Source organism: Cynocephalus volans, chromosome 12, assembly GCF_027409185.1.
Source record: "Cynocephalus volans isolate mCynVol1 chromosome 12, mCynVol1.pri, whole genome shotgun sequence".
NCBI classification, from domain to species: Eukaryota; Metazoa; Chordata; class Mammalia; order Dermoptera; family Cynocephalidae; genus Cynocephalus; species Cynocephalus volans.
This window is the reverse complement of record NC_084471.1, coordinates 48,865,465-48,881,401: the sequence shown is the minus strand read 5'-3', so window position 1 is coordinate 48,881,401 and position 15,937 is coordinate 48,865,465. Positions and strand designations below refer to the sequence as shown.

General features: G+C 34.6%; 1 protein-coding gene across 1 annotated transcript in view; it reads left to right on the top strand.

Moving 5' to 3' along the window:
- Positions 1 to 15,937, top strand: part of TRHDE (thyrotropin releasing hormone degrading enzyme) — a 394,124-nt gene that overhangs the window by 204,880 nt on the left and 173,307 nt on the right. Inside the window, exons 4-5 of the mRNA XM_063076143.1 lie at positions 6,299 to 6,453; positions 9,256 to 9,369. Coding sequence (XP_062932213.1) covers positions 6,299 to 6,453; positions 9,256 to 9,369 — 269 coding nt within the window. The remainder of the gene's footprint in view (positions 1 to 6,298; positions 6,454 to 9,255; positions 9,370 to 15,937) is intronic.

Here is a 15,937-nt window from a genome sequence, read left to right as displayed (position 1 = left end):
TTTTTATATTTAAGCATACGTGCATATGTAAACAGTGTCTTGGGCAAGTGGCATAATCAACATACAAATTTTTGGGTTTTTTACCTGCTAGGCTTTTAGAATTTCTTTAGTGTGCCTGAGTGATTTTTGGCTGATTCTTGGGTAGATCCTATGCTGCTTTAAATCATAAAATAAAATTTTAATTCAGAAACTAAAATCGCTAATGTAACATATTAACCAAAACTTCATCTTTGTTCGAAGACAAGACTCTTCTTCCTCTCCCAGCTAAGGCCTGTGATGCATTCAATTCCCCAAGGTGAGGATGGACTGGAAAGATCCTAAATGATGATAGCATTGATTTATTGTGTTTTGTGCTTAGGGCTAAGTGCTTTACATGGTCTAACTTATTTAATCTTCACAGCAACTTTAAAGGCAGGTACTGTTAATATCCCCATTTTGTCAGTGAGGAAATGCAAGCTGAAAGAGGGCAAAGAATTTTTTCAAGATCCCACAACAAGTAAGTGTTGGGCTTGGGTTGAGATCCCAGGCAGACAACATGGACTCCAGAGCTTGAACCTTTCACCATTGTGTACACTGCTTTTTTAAAGGGTGAAATAAAGCAGGAAACAAGAGTTAGGTTAGCAGCCTAGGAATTTGAGAGCAAGATGGATTTAGGGTGGAAGGACCAGGGCAAAGAGTTCAGAACCTGGCTGTGAATCCAAAGGGAATGCATCTAACTGATATTTAGTATAGGAGTAGTGAGGTGATTTAAAGGAGCAGCAGAGCTCTTCACATGGCAAAGAGTGAAACCATGGAACTGATGACCACAACTGTACAGCTGAAGGCCCTTTCTTATATGGGTGTTTTTAATAGTTACATATTTGTTTGGCTTGCAATCACAACTGTAAGCTATATCTAGCATGACTTGTCATCACAGGACAAACTATTCATTTATTTAGCAATTATTTTTTGAACATTAGCCATGTGCTTGGCACTATGCTAGGCACTGGAAATGCAAACATTGCGATGAAAACTGTCCTGCCTTCATGGATTAGTCTGGCATTTCAGCTTGGATGTTAAGTAGTATTTTGTTGTATGGATATTAAACTTTATACATTCACCTGTTGGTGGACATTTGGGTTGTTCCCAGTCTTTAGCTATTGGAAATAAAGCTTTTATGAACATTTGTGTACAAGTCTTTGTGTGGATATATGCTTGATGCAAGTGCTCTTAAATAATAAAACTATCATATGAGATTCCTTAACTTATGAAGGTAAAAAGCAGAGGCATAGTTAAAATACCTCCCATAGTTGTTTGAACAAAATCCAAGTTTCTTCAATACTTTATGAGGTTATTATATGTGTAATAGCATAATCTAAGCTTTTTTAGTTTCCCCTTTTTTCCCCTCTGCCATCCATAAACATGGTTTCTCCTATTTATTATAAGGCCCATCTGTATCTAAGAAGCTGCCCCCTGCTACTGAGCCCTCTGTGCTTTATTTTGTCCCTCAATCACCTTACATCAATCTGGTTCCATTTGCTGAAGAGTCTTTATTTGTTTGATCTATAACCTTGATACCCAGGACTAACTTCTGTGCCCTCATATCTCTGGACACCAATATGTAACCACCTGCCTGCTTATGTCACCAGTGCCTGATATCTATGACACCAACCAACCTTCATTTGTCCCCTCCCTGTACCTGTTTCTTCTGCTAGTCAGGCTTTTGCTGTCTGATATCTGCTCCCTAAGTGCACCTTGCTCTTTATTCCAAACTCTGCATCTGGCTCGTATGTCTGGCGTCTTCTCTCTGTGCCATTTGAGCCAATCCAGAACCCAGTGTGTCTTGATCTGCTCTCTTAGTCTTGGCTACCTGACTACTCCTGGCTCTTGGAGGACTACAGCCTCTGCTTTTTTTTTTTTTTTTTTTTTTTTTTTTTTGTCGTTTTTTTTTTTTTTTTTTTCGTGACCGGCACTCAGCCAGTGAGTGCACTGGCCATTCCTATATAGGATCCGAACCCGCGACGGGAGCGTCGCCGCGCTCCCAGCGCAGCACTCTACCGAGTGCGCCACGGGCCCGGCCCTACAGCCTCTGCTTTGCAACAGACTTTATTCGCAAGGATCGTACATAAGTCCTCATGTTCTCACGAGTAAATGACACCAGACCTACTACTGCTGATGTCATATACTGGTGACAGGCAAAGTTGACATACTGTGGTTCTGTTGTTTGGTTTGTTCATATTTAGGCAAGGTCTTACGTTAAATTGTAAGTACAAAAATATCTATTTGTTATGTATTTGCAATCAGTACTGGTTCTCTGATCTATGCTCTTCTCCTTATATGCTTCAGCCAAACTGACCTCTCTGTTTGTACAGCACACATTTCACATTTTCACCTTAGGGTTAGATTTTCACCTTAGCATTAGAACCTTTGCATTTGTCATCCCCTCTTTTTAGAATAAACAAGCTGACTTCTACCATCATTCACATCTCAAGTGAAACGCGATTACTTTAGAAAGTCCTCCATGTTACACCCACCCCACCAGTAAATTACTATCTTACTTCGTTATATTTTCTTTGTAGAGTTTATCATTTACTAAGTTTCTGTCCTTCATTTATTACTTGTTAATTGACCTCTACACACACCCACATGTGAATAAAAGCACATGAGACAAGGGAGCAAGTAGCTTGAATGACAGAACAAAACAATGCCTATATTGAGCAAAGGAAATACTTGATAAATATTTGTTGTGTGTATGAATGCTTAGATTACCTCTGTCTGCCTGTTGAAATCCTGTTTATCTTTTGAAGTCCAACTTGAATACTGTCTCTTTCAAGAATCTCCTTAACCAGATTTGTTTTTTTCTCTCTCATAGAGATTTTTATTCTTCACTTACTTGCTCTTTTCTTTTTTTGTGTGTTGTAGCTGTCATGCCCTCATTCTTAGTCTAAAATAAATGTAGTAGAATACAAGGACCATATTTGACTTATTTTAATATACATTTCAGACTTAAGAGCACAATCAATGCTGGCAAGATATTTGTTGAAATCGGGAAAGTCTACCATATTATAAGTCTGTTGACTATTTTATTCTTTTTTATTACAAAGTGTTTAAAGTATATAGAAAAGATTCAACAATATTATAACAAATACCTATGTGCCCATCAACAGCTTTAAAAAAGTAAGATTCATATTGTTAGTAATTAATGTGAAAACTACATAAAGACACTAATATTAAATTCCTCGTGTGAGTGTTCCTCATCCCCACCCCCCGTTTTCTTTGCTGAAGCAATCACGATCCTGAATTTAGTGTCTATCACTGCTGTATGTGTGTGTGTGTGTGTGCATTTTGCCATTACTATTTATCTCTGTGTGTGTTTTCATGTGTGAGTATCCGTTTACAACACGTGATATTATTCTCCTTGTTTTGAAGTAGTATTTGGTGTGGATCATTTACACCTCCCTTGTTTTCTCAACATTATGTTTCTCAGATTGTTCATGTTGATATATGCAATGTTAGAATCTAGTGGTGAGATCATTTGATTGTTCTGTAATATTCCTTTACGTAGTCATCCCTCAGTATTCATGGGGGATTAGTTCCAGGATACCTGTGGATATGAAAAGTGGCGGATGCTCAAGTACCTTATATAAAGTGGCATCGTATTTGCATATAACCTGTATTTTTAAGGGAATAATGACAAGAAAATAAAGTCTGTACATGTTCGGTACAGATGAAATCTTTTTTCCTGCACATATTTTTGATCCATGTTTGGTTGATTGTGTGAATATGGAACCCACGGATACAGAGGGCTGACTGTTCTTACAATAGTTAACACATTTTAAGTGCTATGTGAATGGTTGTTATATTGTATTGCTTTTTTATTTGTATAATTTTTTGTTATTTCTTATTTTTGTCCTCTACATATTTTGATCCACTGTTGGTTACCCATGGATGTGGAGGGCCTACTGTATAACCACTTCACAGTGTCTTGTCTGTTATCTGGCTGAAAGCCATTCACTTTCCCTTTTCACTCTTACAAACAATACTACAGTGAACATTTCTGTACAATTTTTCCAGGGCATCCTAGGGAGTTACTCTAGTATTTATAATGAGAAGTGGAACTTCCAGGTCAGAGACTATGCACATTATGGCATTGTAATTACTGTGAAGTTGTTTGGATTCCTTGTATATTCTGGACTTTAATCTCTTGTTAAGAAATGGGCAAAGGAGCTGAATAGACATTTTTCAATGAAAGACATACAAATGGCCAACAGGTACATGAAAAAATGCTCAACATCACTAATCATCAGAGAAATGCAAATCAAAACCACATTGAGATATCATCTCAGCCCAGTTAGACTAGTTATTATCAAAAAGACAAGAATAATAAATGCTGGTGAGGATGTGGAGAAAAGGAAACTCCTCTACAATGTTGGTGGGATTGTAAATTACTAAAACCATTATGGAAAACAGTATGGAGGTTTTTCAGAGAACTACAGATAGAATTGCCATACAATCCAGTAATCCTGCTGCTGGGTATATACCCAAATGAATGGAAATCATGATGTTGAAAGAATACCTGCATTCCCGTGTTCATTGCAGCTGTATTTACAATAACTGAGGCGTGGAACCAACCTAAATGTCCATCAATGGATGACTGGATAAAGAAAATATGGTACATACACACAATAGAATACTACTCAGCCATAAAAAAGAATAAAATTCTGCCATTTGCAGTAATATGGATGAACTTGGAGAAAATTATTTTGAGAGAGAGAAACCGGTCACAGATAGAGAAATACCACACAGCCTCACTCGTAAGTGGGAGCTAAGAAAGAAAGAAAGGAAGGAAGGAAGGAAGACCACAATAAAACGTTGAACTTTCAGAAGGAGAGACAGATTTATAGTTACTAGAAGCGGGAAAGGGGGAAATGAGGGAGATTAGGGAGTAACTGGGTAAAGGACACAAAAACAATTACCCTTTGTAATGATGAACATACTAATAATATTGATTTGATCATCACATACTGTACATAAATACTGATAGTCAACTTTGTATCCCATAAATAAGTATAGTCAAAAATAAATAATTAATTTTTAAAAAACCAAAACAAAGGCACTGGGGCCAGGATGCTGAGTTTGAATCAATACCCTGCCACTTGCTAGCTTTCCCAGGAAGCAATGAGCACCAGCCATTTTCAGGCTCTGTTGCACGTGCATGCCCTACTTCAACCCCGGGCATCCAGCATTCAGCTTGGCTTAAGTTCTCTTGGCTCTGATAGATGGTGCAAGGGCCAATTCCCAACTGCCGCTACCTGCTTCTGGAGCCAGAACCCAGCAGGCCTGAGGCTTCACCTGCAATCACTGCTTTGCATTTCTGTACCATTTCTGGTCTACGGAGAGGTTTATTTTTGAGCCTAGAGATGTTTTTTAGTTTTCCCTTTTAATATTTTATTTATCATCACTATATGTCTGGAGCAGAAGGAGTACATCAAAGCATGAACTTTTTGTGTCACTCTAGCCAGAAGTTGATAATACTTCTATGACCTTTCAAAATAAGCACAAATCTTAGAATCATCTAATCACAGATTTTTAGAGCTAGAAGGCATTTTAGAGATATTTAAGGCCAATAACCTTATTTTATAGGTGAGAGAATTGTGGTCTTAAGAAATTAAGTGATTTACTGATGTCACATATCTAGTTGATAATAATAGGGCTGGACCAAAACCTGTGAGTCCCTTTAATAGTCCTTTTGTCACTGCATCCACTTTCTCTGTAAGTTCATGGCTTTCTCTGTAAGTTCTATTTATATGTAGCACTTTACTTTTAACAGAGTTGAAAAAATAGACTAGAATTTAAGTATTTAGAAAAATGAAAACACATTTTAAAACTGATATTAAATGTTTTCTCTTGGAAAATATTGAAGCAAAAGTAAGAAATAATATTTACTGCATTGAGCTGAACACATTTTCATTGGAAGGCACAATGCCTTTGACTCTGTGGATTCTTGCTGCATTTGGTTTGCTTGATTTCTGAAACTTATTAGGATGAGCCCATTAATAATGGTGCCCATACTTTCAACCACCCATAGCACTGGGCTTGAAAAGAACTGTGATTAATGGATATGACCAGCATTTATTTCTGCTGTAATGTAAAAATGGTAGGTAGTTTAATTTATAAAACAACAACAACAAAACAAAACCCTCAAACTAAAAATGAACAGGTATTTCTACTAATTTGGATTTCTGGACATTTTTAGGATATAAATTTAGGATCTGGTTTCTTTGTTAAAGCCTTTGGAACTGTTTTATTCTATTTCTAGATCTTTTAGCTGTGCCTAAGCATCCGTATGCTGCTATGGAGAATTGGGGACTAAGTATTTTTGTGGAACAAAGAATACTGCTGGATCCCAGTGTTTCATCTATTTCTTATTTGCTGGATGTCACCATGGTCATTGTTCATGAGATATGTCACCAGGTATGAGAAAAAGGATCAGGTGTAAGTATAATGTGCAAACTACTGAAAATGTAGAATGATTTCAGATACCTAAATTAGAAGCTAAATTATTATCCTCCCAATTAAGTTTTAACTTTATGTGGAGCTCTGTGTAGTTCTTTCAGGAAGATATGTTGTTTTTCTCAGACGTCGACACGTACAGAAACAAACACTGATCATATTGAATAAGCAACTGTCATTCAGTTTTGCTGAGCAGTGAGAAGGCACTGCTACCTGACATCCTCTTTGGAGTCCCTATCCAGTCGCTGTTCCCTATCAACCTGGCTTTATTTTCTTGTGATTATTAGTGTGTATATATGGTAAGTATAGTGATGGCAATGATTTATTGCATTGCTGCAAGATGCAGCTGAATTTTGTGTACGTGTCAAAATTTGCCTTTGCTGAAATCAATTTGTTACTCCCCTTTTCCCATCACATAGACACTTAGGAAGTCTTTCACTAACTCAACTATAGACTCTTTGTTCTCAAATGATTGATATTTTTTGTCTTGGCATGTTTAGAAATTCATATGTAAATTAGCCAATTTTGTAGTGAAGCAAAGATAAAATTAATTTCATTTTGATTTTATGTACTTTCTGACAGTGAGTGGAAGGTATTAGAGAGATTTTGCAATGCTTATCTGAATCCTGACTTTAGTGAAAAAAAATTACTAAAAATAGATGTTCATGCTAATAGAGAGCAATACCTGTCCTGGTTACCAAGAACTATGAACAGTTTTTGACTTGAAACACTAGAAATCTCACTGTGATACAATATGACTTCAATATATTATAAAACCCAAACCTTTTTAAAAGCTAGAAAAACTAAAGAAAGAGTGATATGGAAAATGCTGTTAGTGAAAGAAGGTGAACTGTGCAGTGCCAATAAATGAATACTGACTTAGTGATAAATTGGCGCAGGCCATATGACCATTTTCCTAAATGTCAGCCTTTTGCAGTGAACCTGTAAGATGTTTGTACCTGTCATGCTGGCTAGGTTGGGCATATATTTCTTACCTCAGAGACTTTAAGGGAATCCATTGTGGAGATAACTGGGGCTTTTTTTGTGCTAAAGAGAATGGTTTCCACCTAAGTTTACAACTCTTTGAGATAAAAGCAGTTTCTTTTTGAACATGCCTATAAATGACAAGTTAGATGTGTAGTTCTGGTGAAGTAAAAGCACACTGATAGTGTTATAATTGCTCAGAGAACTGAATTTCATTTGTTTCATATTCTAAGTTATAGCTCAGTAGTGATAGGCCATTTACTATGAAGGACTGAACCAGAAGCTAGGAGAAATGTTTATAATAATTTCCACCATCATTATCAAATAATTCTGTGTCACCCTCCCTCTCCACCTGTCTGTTGTCATAATTCTGAAGGCAATTTAAAGGAGAAATATGTATTTTTGATAAGGAATATAAAAATTTAATTATTTATTTTGTGGTCATGAGCATATGCAGAGCTATTTTTATTTGTATTTCAGTTATACATCCTCTTGAGGAAATGCTAATTTTTTACTGATACTGAAATGCTCAGTCACCAAGCTCATTACTGTGGCTCCTAAGAGCTGTACATGATGTGGTACTTGTCTGCCTTTCTGGACTTCTTCTTGCTTCTCTTCTGGTTTGCTGTGTTCCAGACATACAGGTTTTCCTACTGTTTCTTAATAGCTCATTCCTTCTTAGGGTCTTTACACTAAGTGTTACTTACATCTGCCTGGAACTCTCTTGCCCCAGGCTTTCTCATGTCTGGTTCCTTCTGATCTTTAAAGTCTGAGCTCAAATGTCACCTGCTCAGAGAGAATGATTTTGCTTTTATAGTCTAAAGCAGCCCCTCCCCCATTCCTATAACAGTTTATTAGGATCTGATTGTGTTGTTCATTTGCTTATTTATTTATTTGTTGTTTTCTATCTCATTGCCTCTGTCTCCAAAACAAAATGTCAGCTGAGTGAGAAGAGACACTGTCTAACTTATCACTGAATCCCTTCTTTTGTATAGTTACTGGCATGTAATATATTTTTCTTTTCATGAAAAAAGAATTACTCTAACGTTTTCCTAAACTCAGCAAGGGGTTTAGAATAATGCATCATGATCTAAATCAAAACACCAATTAAAAATGACAACATTACTTTTCATAATAGGGTCTTAGAGTTATTTTTTGGTCCAACTCCTCATATCATAGAATCATGGGGAGTTAGGGGTAGAGGACTTGAAAAATCCTTAGTCCCATCCATCAGCCAGCTCTCCTGTGAATCGCCTCTGCCACTAGAGGGAGATGCTTCAGTACTGCCGTTCATGAGGTGCCTACTGCCTCTCAAAGTAGTATTTTCCATCTTCAGCCATCTCGGTCTGTTAGAGGGTTTTCTGCATTTTCAGCAGACATTTACTAACCCTAATTTCCATTTATTAGTCCCGGTTTGTCCCTTTTAGGGTCACAAGAAACAAGCCTTTTCCACATCATAGGCCTTCAAATATTTGAAGACAGTTGTTTTCAGGGTTTTTTTTTTTTCTCCTGAGTCCTTTCCCTGATAAGTTGAATATTCTCTTTGTGTTCCTTGATCATCTGTGTTTTGTTCCTCCCTAAATTCACGTATAAAAACTTAGTGTCGCCCAAGTAGTCAAATAAATCAATACTATCTTCCCACATACATTTTAAGATCATGAAAGAAATTGGGGAATGAATTTCAGTTGTGTTCATTATAGTTTAATTCATTCAATTTTAGATAAAATAATTCTAAATAGATTTGATTTTATCTGATGCCCATTCATTTTGATACTGCAGTGGTTTGGTGACCTTGTGACTCCTGTGTGGTGGGAAGACGTGTGGCTGAAGGAAGGTTTTGCTCACTACTTTGAATTTGTTGGTACAGACTACCTCTATCCTGGCTGGAACATGGTAAGTGTACTCTTCTTTAATGATTTGGAATTCCCAGTGAAAGGTTGGTCTGGTGTTACGTGAGAAATACCGACTGATGCATGAAAATAATCAACTGTCTGATAAAGAAAAAGTGACACCAAATTTATTTATTTTTTATTTTTTATCATACATACATGTGGATTACAATGTTGATTTTCAATAATTGTGTAGAATGTGTGGTGGTTAGATCGGTATAGTTAACTTATTCATCATTACAATATGCAATCATTCTTTGTGTCTGTTGACCAAATTTAAATGTTATAGGAACTAGAGTCTGATTTGTTACATTGACTTCAAAATGCTACAACTTAGCTAAATAGAAATAAGAGAGTACTTGAAAAAGTTTGTTTGTATTTTCTTTTAATTCCATTTTTCCACCAACTTTTTGAAGTACCCTTGTTTTTTAGATTATAGCATTTTATAATGAAGACAAATTATCCTTTAAGACAGAGAAGTCAACAGTAATTTTAAATTGTGTGTGTGTGTTTGTGTGTGTGTGTGTGTATTTTTTTTTGGCAGCTGGCTAGTACGGGGATCTGAACCCTCGACCTTGGTGTTGTAACACTAGCTCTAACCAACTGAGCTAACTTGCTCAAGTAATATTTTAAGTGTATAGGATATTTCAATACATAGAAAAATGAGAATTTAACATCTCATCCAAGAGATGAAACACAAAATTTAGATAAAACATTTGATGTATTATTGGTGTAGATGTATGTATTTTAGGATTAAATGACTTAATAAGAGATCATTAACTCTATTTATGAAGTTATGCATATTATGCCTTGACTTTGGGAGCATACCTGTATGTCTGAACCTGAAATAGGATTTGTGGTGCCTTAAGCTGTAATGTTATAAGGCATCCTAGAAGAAAAATTAGAGAGAGGGCATGGATTATTAAATTAGGTAAAAATTGCAATGTACCAACATTTGTCAACTTCCAGAAGTTCAAATTTTACTTGTGATATAGTATAGGCAATTATATATATATTTTAAACTGCTTGTTAAAGTATGATTGACAGACAAAAAGCTGTACATATTTAATGTTTACAACTTGATTAGTTTGTAGATAAGTATACATCCATGAAACCATCACCACAAACTATGCTATAAACGTATCCATCCCTTTAAAAAGTTTCCTTCTACCTTCTTTTATTACTATTATTATTATTAATTATTATTATTATTTTGTGATAAGAACACTTAACATAAGATCTACTGTCTTAGCAAATTTTTAAGTATACAATATAGTATTGTTGACTAGGCTGTACATTAGATCTCTAGGACTTTTTCATCTTGCATAATTTAAATTTTGTACACTTTGTCTTATACCTCATCATTTCCTACGGCCCCCAGCCTCTGGCAACCACCATTCTCCTCTCTGCTTCCATGAACTCCACTATTTTAGATTCCTCATATAAGTGGGATTATGTAGTATTTGTCCTTCTGTGTCTTGCTTATTTCACTTAGCATAATGTCCCTCAGGTTCAACCACGTTGTCATGAATGACAGGATTTCCTTCTTTTTTAAGAGAATAATATTCATTTGTATCTATATACCACACTTTGTTCATTCTTTCATCAGTGAATTGCTTTATGTTTCCATTTATGTTTAAATTGATCTTTTTGATGTTCTAAAGTATTAATAATCGGTGGTTATCTAATTGTCTGTCATCATTCCAAGGATGATTTGAAGAGCATGTAAACCAATGTGAGATATGAAGGCACCTGTAAGTCATATAACTTCTCTACCATAAATTCAGCTGACTCTTGCTGAGTAAAAGAATGTGAACTTACTTATTCACAGAAGAAATGTTACAATAGTAATGCCATATTGATGGTATGTTTTAATTATGTTCCTGCAGTTTTGCTCATGTTTTTTAAAGGCAACATGGTTCATTTGCACAAACGTGCAAGACACATTTACTAGATTTATCTAGGTATGTACGTATGAACAATGCAATTTTAAAAATATTACTTGAAGTGTTTTATTTTGGTATTGAAATTAATTAAAAATACCTTTCAAGAACTCTGAAGAAAAATCACTAATACCATGCAATATTATTGAAGTGTTTTTTAACAAATGTGAAATTTTAATACTTATATGTATAAGGTTACTGAAACATTTCGATAAGTATCTTTTGGTTATTATATGACTTTGAACCATCTTTGTTTAAAAATTTCATTTAATTTTCATTATGCTGTGGATTATTGCTGATTTATAATTTCATTATATTTCAATATTAAAAGATGTCCTTATTACAAAGTACGTATTATGCATATAGGTAAGGGTTTTTTTTTTTTAGTTCATTTAGCTACTTGTGATAAAATCCTTTCTATTCATCGTTATGAAAAATACATCTCAAATTAAAAAGTATTCAACAGAATTGTACACAGGGTGAAAACTGACAGTTTTTGATGATTTTAACATGATGATATACCCTCATTTTCAATGTTTTTATACTGGATTTTGTCTTTGAATATTTTTTTTTATTTCTTCATCATTTCATCATTTTCATTGTAAATGTAGGTCTTCTGGAGAAGATTTTGTAAGAGCTATTGAAAATGAACACAGAGTGTTCAATAGAATATAAACCATGCACTGGAAGTATAAAAACCTTGAGGTTATTAAGATATAAGATTTTATTTCTTCTAAATATATATTTAATAATTAAGAAATGGAAACTAATGATGGCACAATTACAGTGACACAGAAGGCTCACTCTGTCAAACTAAGAAATGAAAGAATAAATTCCATCACAATTAATTAGACAATTAATAGTGAGGAGAAACAAGTCTTATTATGATGTCTCTATGTTCATATTGTAAAGATTAAAAATACTTTCTGGTCTTTGATTGCTTTTTCCTTTTAGTAGCTTTCTTATTTAGTTTGCAGAATACCCCAATATACTAAATTTACAAAACCTGTAAGAAACTCTATAAACAAATTGTCCTTCCCCACATATATCATTAATATCTTCTTTGAAAACAAAATTTTAAGAATAAGTTAGCCATATAAATAAGAGAGCGTATTAAGTGTCTTTAAGGCTATGCCAGCACTACTTTTCATAATGGCATCAGCAAAAGAGTGAAAGAAATACTCAGAAGAACAAAAGTAATGGCTGTATCAGCAGTAACTCATCCTATTGTGATATGCATTAAAGTTTGCCTGGGAGTGCCTGGCTTGGGCTTCACTAGAGCTGAGCCTAAAACAGAAGTCAGGCTCATGTTGGAAGTAAAGAAATTCAGGAAGTTGACCTCTTTTGCTTCTAATCTCAAAAAGACTGCTTTTATTATTTTTTAGACACCAGGGCTCAAGCACTGAAATACAATTTCAATTTGCTAGGGAGATTACTAGGACAATCTATCCTCCCAGGAATAGAAATAAAGAAACCCAGAATTACATTGTATTGTTAAGGAAGCTCTTGTTCTGATTTCGGCCAATAAACTTATTTTGCTTAACTGTTAGTAAAATCTTAGATTTTGTGTGCTTGTGTGCATGCATGTGTTTTCAAAGCCAGCTTCTGATACAAAAGTAATCAGTTTTTACATTAGGAATACTGCATGCAATAAAATTTTTTTGTGATCATTTTGTTTCTCAACAAACTAATCTTTACAGGTAGTATGATGTGAGGTCAGGGGAATAGATTGAAAATAAGAAATTCAGATTCCAAGAAAATTCAGATTCACCTCTCTAACTCATCTTTATCATTTGAAAAATGGGACAATTGCACTGACTTAGTTTTTGTGAAGATAAAATAATTTGCGAGGTCTTCGGAATGTATGAACCACTATACAAATGTGATTAGGCATCGCAGACCTGGAAAATGAATGCTCTGTTAGGAAAGTGCATTGATTTTACGTATAGATGCTCTAACACTTTCAATCCCAGTAATCCATTTTGACACCATAGATTTATATCAATTTTTTATAAATTACAAAATAATTTCTGTAAACTTTGTGTTTAGATTCAGTCTCACCAAATCAATTCTTATCTATACTGGCAATATGGGCTATTCTATAGAAACATAAGCCTTAGATAATGTTTCATTTATCAAGCACATGTCAAGATCATTAGAAGCAACTTCCTCAGCTTATGGCAAAGACACATTTCAAGGGGCAGGTAGTCTTTTTGCCTGATATTATTTTATCAGTGTTAGCTGTTAGTGACAACATTACTGGATGGATCAAGTTATAGAATGCTATTGATGACAGTCACATTAAATCTTATTAAGTCTCCTTGAAAGGGATAAAAAAAAAGACTAACACAACATAATTCCTATTCTTCAACAACCCTTGGTCATTTTAATTTGAAGAAAGCCCATGAGAAAATAATTATAATACAGGAAAAGAATGCATAGTAAAATGCTGCATGAAGAACTCTTTAATTTATAGATCTCATGCTGATGCAGGGAAAATCATATCCCCTGTGCATATTGCATAGGTTTCCATTATAATTTGTATTGTCTATATTACAGATTTGTCCCTTAGTCTCCTGAATGAAGCCTTGTGAGGAAGTTCTTCTGTAATGAGAATCATTAAACATGAGTGTATGCTCTTTTATTAAAGGAACTGGGATGCTACAGAGTTTCACACAGCAATACCTTTATACATTTTAATTTGGCAAATTCTGTGGGCTGGGTATTCTTCCTAAATTTTTGTAAGGACACATACTTAGGCATAAAGATAACTGTTAATGGACAATCAGGCAACTAGACTTTATTATACTAAATACTTAGAGTATCTCAAAATGTATTCCCCCAAACTTTGGCAAATGTTTTCAATTCTCTCTATCATGGGGAGGACTAAAATAGTAAAAATGAATTTTGCCATTAGACCAGTATCATTTTAATGTACTTCAACAAAAATTGCCTGTTAAAAAGTAACAGACATTGGAATAAAATTATCCTCACCTTTTAAACTATTTTTTTTCAAAAAATGTTGAGAATATCATTGAAAATATAAATATAAACAATATAGAGTTTATTGAATTAATTTTTTCCCAATTTAAATGTAAAGATATATAGCCCAATTATTCAAAACAATAATAAATGCCCTGCTATTTAGAGAGGGGACAATAGAAAAATTTTAAAAATTTGGTTTGAGTTAATAGTTTACTTTTTTCAGCTGTTCATTTCTTCCGTCCATTCCTGATTCAGTGTTTGTAGGAAAAAATGTTTTTACTTACTTTTAAAAGTTATTTAATATACATTCCAACAATAGTTGGTATATTGGTGCTATTGCCTATAATTTATCAATATCAAAATATATTCACCTAGTAGAGCTATGGGGTCAGAGATACACCATTTGGGAATTAAATATCCATTTTAGAATCTTGCCTCATAAATACTGAATACCAAATAAATGCATGCATATATACTCTTGGTTTTCCATTCAAGTATATTTACGTTTGTCTATTATGATCAAAGTTCACGTATAATATTTGATTTCTTGGTAAATTAGAAATAGTAAATTAGAAGGTGATCCAATTGTTTTAACTGGTTGATATTTTATTCTGAAATGATGGACACCTATTGAATGTGAAAAATTTAAGGGCTTCTTAGGGCTGGTCCCAAGGGTCTGTGGTCTCTTTGATCCTGTTCAGTGGCTTAAAAGTGACATTTACATTGAAAGATTACAAGGAAAATAGAAGGAGTGCCTGCCTGGCTCTCTTGGGGTTCCAGTCTTCAAAATAGACCTTTTCTTTGACTGCATTTTCCTTGACCCATCCCTCCTCTCCACTCTGCAAGCAATTTTATTTTTCTGCTGAAATCATAGGCTCTATATTTAAAGAATAGAAAAATATCTTTCCCATTCGAGAGGAATTGGGGAACCATAGCTCCCTATTCTGGGAGAATGGGTTGCTTTTCCCCTAGCAAAAGTCATCAGGGAAGTTTTAGCATTGGTGGCTAATGGGCCTGTTAACAAAGACAAAGAAAGTTAAGTACAAAGAGGGAGTAAAGAGCAGCAATGAAAACAGCAGCTAATGCCATTAAAGAAACATGTTCCATATGCCACATCTGCGCTCTGAGTAAATGCAGTAGCAATCCTAACATGCATATACCCCATGCATTGAGATTAGAGGAAAACTCAAAGAGTGTGCAAATTAGGATAATCTGAAAAAAGATGTCAGTATAAAGCAGGATTAACACTTGGACTCTATAACCAGTGGGGACTGAGGAGATATTAAGAATATCTAGAAGAAATTACAGTTGAAACGAGAACCGCACGTGGTACACCAATAACGTGGCTCTCACTGAGGCTGTAACAAATTATGTTTACATTTCCCTTCATTTTAGGACTAATACTGTAAGTTTTCTAAAATATCTTATGGTTGTGTTAGTTCCCCTGTTAAAGGTATCTGTTAGCAAGAAGAATGAATAAAGTAGGACAATCATTTGTTAATTTTTGAAGTATATTAACTGACTTAGAAGTTTTATTGCACAAATACATTTTTGAGTATAAAACTACAGCTGAAGAATATATAATATATTCATACTTTTGTTTGTGCTTGTAGTTCTTTTATAAAAATCAAGTCTTTGGCTTCA